Genomic DNA, 8,888 nt, shown 5'->3' with positions numbered 1-8,888 from the left:
GTGTGTGTGTGTACACGTGCAGGGGGCGGGCCCTGCGTCCGCTACGCTGGCCTCTACCCCTCCGTCCCCTCTGTTCTTTTTCCCTGCACTCATTCTTTTCCCCTCTGCCCCACCTCCTCTACACTACTGCCCCAGCTCTGCCCCTTGCTCCCACTCTGTGCCTTTGTCCCTCTCCACTCGCATACCCGCTCCCAACCTACCCCGAGTCTCCATCCTCCCCCCTTCTCTTGCTCTCTGTAACCTTCCTGGTCTCTGTCCCCTCTGGGTCACTGGCCCTTCTCTGGGTCTCTATAGCTCACTGGGTATATGTCCTCCTCTCTCGGAGTCTCTATAAGTCTCTTCCTTCCTCCTGGCTTCCCGGCCCTCTGGGGATTCTTCGTCTCCTTTCTTCTTCTTTATGCCTAAAACTCTTCTTTCAATTCCTTTTTCTGAAAAATAAGGAACGCTTCGCAAATTTGTATGTCATCCTTGCGCAGGGGCCATGATAATCTTCTCTGTATCGTTTCAATTTTAGTATATGTGCTGCTGAAGTGAGCACCTTCCTTCAATTCTTAATCACTTTTTCTCTGCCTGACTCATTCATGTTCTTCCCCCCTACCCCTTTCTTCCTATAGGTCTCCATCTTTTTCATCCAGCTCTCATTTTCTCTGAATTCCTTTTTTCTCACTCTCTCATCACTTCCCGACTTCTACTTTGGGCGCAGTGGAAAGATCGGAGGCGGTGGAATGGGGTGCGGGCCCTGGAGATGTACTTGCTATTCAAAATCAAGACTCCCTGAAACCTAGTTGTGTGGTATTGGGAAGGGCTTCTAACCTTTCAGCTCCCTTTTCCTCATCTATTGTAAGATTTAAACCAGATATACAATTAGAAGACTTAAATACAGTGCCCTTCTGGAAGCAAAATGTATTATCAGAAAAGGGTTTCCGGGGATTCCCTGGTGATAGTGTTAGGACTCGACGCTTTCACTGCTGGGGTGGGTTCAGTCCCTGGTCGGGAACACACATCCCACAAGTCAAACGGAGCGAAACCCCACCCACCCTCAAAAAAAATAGAAAAGGCCTTTCTTGCAGCAGCCTGCAGCAGTTTCTGCAGGGTGTTGTTCGAACTGCGCGATTTCCAGATCCGGGTGCCAGTCGGGACGGGAGGAGAGGAGAAAGGAGACAGGCAACAGGTTCCAGGAGGCATGAGACGGAGGCGGGGAAACACCTGGCCCACCCGTGAAGGAAGCGAGGAAGCAGCTAATCAGAATCTGCCCCTCGCTTTTTTTGTCTGTGTCTGGAGGCTCCGCTGGCCCTTCAGTCTTGCCCTTCAGTGGTGACCATGGCAACCCACTCCCCTAACCGGACGCTGGGGGTTCTGAGTCATGCTCCCGGGGCAATTCGCGCGGACCGCGCTCTGATTGGGCTTCAGAAGAGAGGAGCTGGGCACGTCATCGTGGGGAAAGGGGGCGGGGCTGGCACGTTGTGATTGGCAACTTCCCCGATAATTTGCATTCCGAGAGGCGGGTCGCGCCCTAATTGGCCGTTAGGCTGTGGGGTGGGGCCTATTTCCCTGTTACTTAGAAATACTAAGCAAGGAATAACTGTACTCCTGGTGGCTCAGTGGTAAAGAATCCGCCTGCCGATGCAGTAAACGCAGGAGACCTGGGAGACGCAGAGTCGACCCCTGGGTCGGGAAGATCCCCTGGAGTAGGAAATGACAACCCACTCCAGCATTCTCACCTGGAAAATTCCATGGACAGATGAGCCCGGCATACTACAGTTGATGGGGTCGCAAAGAGTCAGACATGACTGAGCATGCACATGTCACAAAAACAAGGAGTTGGCCAAAGTTTACAAACAAGACTCTGGCAGTCTGAGGGCATTTTCCCAGGTTGTCAGCGCTAGGAAAGGACAGAAGAACTGGAACCCAAATATGTGCAACTTCAGAAGTCTGATCATTCCTCTACTTTCATGGAGAAACAGAATTAAAATGTCATGAGGAGGCTTATCTTCTGTTTGCTGAAGGGCCTGGTAATTGTGTCTTGTTGGATCCTGGCCTATGCTCTTCCTGTACTTTCTCCTCCCCAGATCTCTTTCCTAGCATTTGAGGCTTTTCAGAGAATGGTGCCTGGAACCCCTTCCCTTCTCACACTACTCCTCTCTCCTCAGGAAATTTCAGCCATCTCCATACTTCAATCACCATCATAGATAGTAACACCCAGACTCCATTTCCAGACTAAGAGCTCAAGGTTCAGGGCTCCAGCCTTCTTGGAACACTCCACCCCACATGAGTTCAGTGTCCCCCGAAACCCACTCCTTCTCATGGGGTCCCCACATTGGGAATGGCTCCACTGTCCACCAGTCACTGGGTCACATGCCGGCCCTTGCTTTCCTCCTTCAAGGCCTGGTGCCGTCCTTCCTGCTCTACCACTCTCTGCCCTGCGCTTCATCCACCCACCCACCCCAGCTCAGGCCTCATGCCCTCCTATCTCTTCCGTGCTTCCTGCCTCCAGTTTCACTCCATTATCCATCCCCTGTACAGGCTCAGGCGGTCTCTTTCCCACCTAGAGTTGATTCTGCCTTTTCTCTGATCAGAGCCCTTTCTCAGACACTTGGCAGTACAGCTCAAGCTGGTGTTCAAAATGCTTAATGGACTCTTGTCTACCCATCTTACTTCTCTCAACTTTAAAGCATCAAATCCACCTCTGGCTTCATTTTTTTTTTTTTAATTCAAGCAACATAGTGCTATGTTTCTGCACACAGACAAGTTTTCCATCCACCTGGTCGTTACACATTCATTTTTTCCCTCTGCCTGGGATACGCTTTGCCGCCTCTGCTCACTATAACCAACCTTATCCATCTTTCAAGACTAAATGCAAAATCTGTCCCGTATTTGGAAAGAAATCTCTAACTTTCCAGGCGGGGATAGGTGCTTTTTCTGAGCTCTCACAGAGCCTGGGCCACCTCTACCATGATCCCTCCCTTGCTCAAAGCTCTCTTGAAGAAGTCTCTGCAGTGCTGAAACTGCTTTATATCCTGACCTGGGTTTTGCTTTCATGGGTGTTTACATGTACAATAATTTACCCAGCTGATATTTGGGATTTGTCCATTTATCACTGTATGTCAGTTACAGCTTAATTACAAAGTAAATAACCAAAAACAAGTAACAAAACATCCCCAAACCCCTGTCATCCTCAGGAAAAAATCAACACTCTTCAGCCTGGCATTGGAGGGTCTGCTTTTCTGTCTTATAGATCTAGCCATGGCAAATAGATGATCACTAAGAATGAGCTGAATGAACAAAGAGCACATCCTTTCCTGCTGTTGGTGACATTTGTGTGTGTGTGTGTGCGTGGTGGCCCACATCTCATTCTCCCTCTTTCTGCCAGGAGTCTCCCAGCTGCCCTTACAGTGAGGAGTGGTCATGCCCAACAGTTCTGGCCAACAAGGCAGAGTCTGCTGCTGGCTCTGGGAAGGCTATAGCTTTCCTTTATAAAAAGGAAGGGATGTGTGTCCACTTCTCCCTGCAGACATCACTTGTGAAGCTATAGTGTCATCTCCTGAGCACAAGGGAAGGGCCAAGAGAGGTAGAGAGAATTACAGCACTCTGCCCCAGTGCTGTGGAGACTGAGCTGTGGGCTGACAGCTGCCCTTCTTCAGACTTGGTTTGTGAGGAAACTATAACCCCTAGCGTTTTGCTATCATTACAAAACCAAGAGACTTCACATAAAAACCCAATACAGAGGTGTGGCTCCTGGAGCACTGTATCTGGGGTCCCTGACAGCGGGATAATCCCAAGTCACAGTAGCACGACCACGGGAATAACAGGAGAAAGAGCCCTAGGAAGTCACCAAACTAGACATTGCTCTGCAGGGGTAGGGGGCATGGCTCACACTGGAGGAGGCTGGAGGTAGCAGAGCTGGAGGTGGGGCCACGTGGGGGGCGGGGACTGGCCCAGCAGCAGGACGGAGAGCAGCAGCAGCAGCAGCAGGCCCAGGAGTGGCGCTGGGATCAGGAGGTGCCGGGTGACCCTGCGGGGAGGCAGCACAGTGCTTGGCGGCGCCCTGGGGGGCCCGTGGTGTCCCAGATGTCTGACCACCACCCTCCTTCTGGAGATGCTGTGGGGTGCACCTGAGCCACCGGAGGTGCAGGGGCCACAGGCAGAGCTGGCCCCAGACCGGCCTCCTGACTGGGACCAGCTCCTTCACCATGGGCACCAGGGCCTGCTGCAGCTCTGGTTCTGAGGGGCTGCTAAGGACAAAGGAAGGCAGGGCAATGGTGTTGGTCTTCTCCTTGGCCCCCAACTCCCATCCCAGGCCCCTGGGTCCCGCTACCTCTCAGGAGGGTTTCCGAGGATGTCTCCAGGGTGTGAGTCTTCTGGATGGAAGGGGAGGTCCACCTGGAAGGACAAAGGGGACAAACGGCCTCAGGTCTGTTGGACCAGGAGAGGCGCTCGAGTCAGCCCACCGGACAGAAGTGAGCACGCGGAAGGGGGCGGGACACAGTGGTGCAGTGCGAGCGCCTCCCCAGCACACGCTGCTGCGCCGGGCTCCCAGCTCTGCCAGTTTCCTGTCGCGTGTCGCCTGCAAATCACCCCACCTGTCAGGCCCCACTTTCTCCATCTGCCAGACAGAAGAGATGGCAACGCCCGCCTCAAAGGGCTGAAGTGGAAAATGAATGAGAGAAATGTGGGCAAAACCTAAACTATCAGGAGGTGGGCTTAGAACAGTGTCTGGTGGACAGCACCCAGTAACCATGTGAGCTACTCAGTATTATTATTTCCATTTTCTGTCTGACTCTGGAAGTACCCAAGCCCCCTGAGGTCAAAGACTATCTCCTCCAGGAACCCAGCCCTGGCCTGCGCCTAGTGCAGCATGGACACTCCTTGGGTCCATCTTCCTGCCCCACACCGGGCCCAGCAGGTATTTTAAGATTAAAGCCCCCAATACTCCTTACTTTGCCACCTCATCCCCCATGTGTTTCTTTTTCCCTGTGTCTTTCTGAAAGGGTGTTCCCTCTGTAGATCTCAGGCTTTCTCATGCATGCCTTTGGTCTGGGGATGATGACTATGGCAGTAACAATACAATAATAAATGAGGAGTTCCAGCAACACCCTGGTCTCAGCCACTGTCTTCACCTCTGTCACCTACTGTGCGTCTGCTCTGTGCCAGGCACTTTATGATGCGATCCTTAACCTTCATCCCCACCGTGGGAGCTGGGTAAGATCGTCGTCACACTAGCCATGAGGAAGCCGAGGTGGGCCCCAGTCTCCACAGACGGGAGTGTGGTGTGGTGGGAAAGAGGTGGGCCAGGGAGAGCATCTTGGTCAGTGTGGACCCTGAAGAGTCCCAGGTGCCCAGAATGGAAGCTGGCACACCTTCTGGCTTCTGACCTCACGTTTCCTTCCCTCCCTTCCTCTGCCTGAGCACCAGGATTGTCACCTGCCGCTCTGAGGAGCAAAGGAGCTGCTGTGTGTGGTGCCGGCAGGGCAGCTATGACAGATGCGGTGCCCCAGGAGTTCTGGGCTGGCCGGGGAAGGTCTGGCTCTTCCGGAGTGTGGGCGTACATACGTGTGCATTTCCGCAATCCGGGGGTGTAGCCACGTATGTGGCGTAGAGGCTGTGGCCCCGTGTGCAGTGTGTGTGTGGGGGTCCCCTGGGAACATTCTGGCTGCCCACTGGCCTGAAGCCTCCCACTACAGCACCGTCTGCTCTCATTAGCTACAGCGAGGGCGTTGTTAACTCTCGGCCAAACGATTTTTCTGTCTGCTTGGGGGTGTGGGCAGGGGCTGGGGAGGAGCTGTGACTACAGAAGCCTCATCTGAGGGCCTGGTGCTGGGGACTGCCTACCATGACCTGGATCTCTGCTCCGTCCTCTTCCTCTCTTCTGGGCAACCTGGGGCGACAACAAAGTCACTGCAAGCATCCGTCTCCCCTGCCTGGCTCCCATTCACCAGCTGTGTGGCAGGACCTTTAAAGCAGGGGGTCTTCACGTACATGGACCTGGAGGGTGCCCTGGAGCCCCGCGAGCAGACTGTTGCGTGTAGGTTAGCATCTATATTTTTTCACCAAATTCCCCAGAGAGTCTGTGTGTGACCCCTAAAGGGTCAGGGGCCCCTCCACCTTATTGGCTTTCTCAGCTGCTCCTTTCCCAGCAGGTCCCCCAGGTGATCAGAGGCTTCTGGGTCTCAGACATCTCTGAGACCCTGCCTCCTGCCCCAGCTTCCTGCCTGGTGGGTTGGGCCATGCTCAGGGAGTCTGGGTCTCACTGCAACTGGGACTCCAGCTGAGGCTTCCCTGACTCCAGAACTCAACTCTGTGGATCCCACCCCCATCCCAAGTCATTTCTCTTAGGTATGGAAGCCCCAGCCTCTGTGCCCCCCGTGGTCACAGCTGCCTGAGCCCCTGAAACAGGCGCCTCTCTGGGGACTCAAGACACAAGCTGCCCAGCCCCAACGTCCCTTGGAAGCCGAGACGTCTGCACCACCCATCACCACCTTTACTGGGGACCGGGGACCCGGCGATCCAGCCTTAGCCACTAGTTTCAGACCCCACACCCTCAGGATACAGCTGTTTCCTCAACTCCGATTCAGTAAGGCACCCAGGCTCATTGGCCCCTAGCCTCTGGTCCAGTCAGATAACCAGCTGTCTGATCCCCTGGGATTTCTACGTGGGGTGGGGGGGGCCCGGCCCCTCTCAGTATCTGAGCCCTGGGCCACAGGACTCACCACTTCCCTCACACCCGGCTTCCCACTTTGTGGGCCATACTGCCCTCCCCCGCCCGAGGGAGACTGGGATGCCCAGCCTCTGCACCAGCCCTGGTCCCCGCTGCTGCTCAGCGCTGTCTTCTTTCCATTTCCTGGTGACGCAGGGGGAGGTTACAGCGCCGGGGGCCCCCATCCCGCCCAATCTCAGCTTTCCCAGACAAGTCCAATTAGAGGCCGTGGCAGGCAGCCTCATTAGCTGTCACAGCCAGGAGCCTGAAAGAGGGGAGGAGGAAAAGAGAGGCCCTGCAGGGAGGCAGAGGCCCCGTGGAGGAGGGTGGGCCCAGACATCCGGTGCTTTCCCTATCTTTGGAAGTGGCACATAAGCCTCGTAATAGTCGATTAACAGTCACAGGGCACGGGCTTGCCCCATCCCATCAGAGTAACTAAGCGGAGATCTGAACCCAGGCTGTGTGATCACACAGACCCCAGGGTCTCCCAGCTGTCTGAGCGCTCTGCTGGGGCACAATCTGGGTCTCATTTGCCCCAGGGCTCCTTGGGAGCCTTGGAGAAGTGTGTTCAGTCACAGTGACTGAGTGACTGAGCTGTCCCATCCGCCTGATGACTGTCTTCTTGCCTACGGGTCTCCTACATGAATATCACTCCCAGAGGACCCCACGCAGGGCTTCCTTCAAGTCTTCCCCTCAGGCGGGGTCAGGGGCTAGATGTCCTCCTGAACTACCAGGGTCTGGGGGTAAGGCTGGTCTGATTCATTTTGGTCCGCGGGCCCAGGGTCGCCTCTGTGGGAGTGAGGCGCCCAGAGGTCACGCCTCTGTCTAAGCCTCCCTTGGGGCTCTTCCAGGCCTGTACTCCAGCCATCTCAGAGTCACCCCGGGGCAGAGGGATGGCTCAGGGAAGACCAATCTCCTTACCTCGTCGATGGCTCCTCCCTTCCTTCCTGAGGGTGCGCTGACTCTTCCTGCAAGTTTCTCTGTGGGAAAGAAAAGCTTAGGTATCCTGGGCTTCCCCACCTACTTCTAAAACCTGCCCTTCTCCTGGGCTCCTCCTCGAGGGTGGCTCTACCTTCCCTCCAGGGGCAGAAGCCTGAAACTGGACCAGTTTTCCTTTGGGACCAGGAATTCAGGTCCTCCTGAACTTTTCACACTCACAAGCCTCTCTCACTCGTCTGGGCCCCAAAGAGGCTCAGCATTTCCCTTCCAACCCCCTTCTCCTCTGAGGTCCCCAGTCGTGGGCATCCACGTCCCTCTCTGTTTTCTCTGGAGACATCCAGCCTTGCCTGTGGCCTCAACCACCAACTAGACACCTTTCTAAATGCATCACTGAGCTCCACCCTTGTGCACCCACTGCCTCTGGGGCAGCATCCCTCATCCCTCAGGATGCTCCCCTTAGGGGGTCACAAGGTAGGTTCAGTGTCTTTCTGTCTACCCCCTTTTCCAGAACCCAGAGCCCTCAGCCCCCTGTTGGTGAGTTGGCAGCTCTGTCTCCCCTGCCTAATTCTCGCTGCCTGTCCCTTTTTCTCCATTCCAGGGCCCTGGCCTGGCTCCAGCTTCATCCTCTAACTCTGGACCACTACCCCAGCCTCCTCCCTGGCCTCCCAGCCTCCCATGTGGCCCCAGAGGGATCTTTCTGTGCAGTACATCCAGAGCTGACTGCCCCTCCCCAGGCACAGCCTCTCAGCCTCACTGGCAGGGGATTCCTTTCATGATCCGGCCTTACCTCATCTCTGGCTAGTCGCCCCCAACTGCCCTCTACCTTCCAAACGTGTTACGTGGTTTCACGCTCCCATGTCCTCTCTGCATACTGTTCCCACTGCCTGAAAGACCTCTCCTTTCTCACACCACTTAACTTCTCTCTTTTTTTTCTTCAATATAAACTCAAGTGTCAGTTTCCCTGTGGTATCTCCTACTCCACACAGGCACTCCCTTCTCTGGGCTTCCGCAGGGCCCACCCCCCGACCCCCTCGCACACAGATCATCCTGCACTGAGATGGCCCATTTTCACGATCTATCAGGTCCTGAGCCCCAAGGGGTCCCCAGGACCCAGTGCAGGCAGTACCCAGAGGCCTGGCTCAGTCTTCCCCTCCAGGAGGCACCTGAGCACTCTCAGCAGCAGTTCTAAGGTGCACCCGTGGGCTTCCCTGGCAGCTCAGCAGGAAAGACTCTGCCTGTCATTGCAGGAGACATG

At 55.2% G+C, this 8,888-nt stretch overlaps 1 protein-coding gene across 3 annotated transcripts in view; it reads right to left on the bottom strand.

Annotated features, from left to right (window-relative positions):
- Positions 1-2,705: 2,705 nt before the first annotated feature.
- Positions 2,706-8,888, bottom strand: part of CCDC155 (coiled-coil domain containing 155) — a 24,800-nt gene continuing 18,617 nt past the window's right edge. For all 3 annotated transcript variants that reach the window (XM_010849607.1, XM_010849606.1, XM_010849605.1), the window contains 4 exons: positions 7,616-7,674; positions 5,830-5,875; positions 4,316-4,380; positions 2,706-4,012 (listed from right to left, as the gene is read on the bottom strand). In XM_010849607.1, the coding sequence (XP_010847909.1) occupies positions 3,871-4,012; positions 4,316-4,380; positions 5,830-5,875; positions 7,616-7,674 (312 nt within the window). In that variant the 3' untranslated portion in view covers positions 2,706-3,870. The remainder of the gene's footprint in view (positions 4,013-4,315; positions 4,381-5,829; positions 5,876-7,615; positions 7,675-8,888) is intronic.

This window comes from Bison bison, unplaced genomic scaffold, assembly GCF_000754665.1.
Source record: "Bison bison bison isolate TAMUID 2011002044 unplaced genomic scaffold, Bison_UMD1.0 scf7180017864285, whole genome shotgun sequence".
NCBI classification, from domain to species: Eukaryota; Metazoa; Chordata; class Mammalia; order Artiodactyla; family Bovidae; genus Bison; species Bison bison.
The sequence above is the reverse complement of the archived record's forward strand: the minus strand, read 5'-3'. Positions and strand labels throughout refer to the sequence as shown.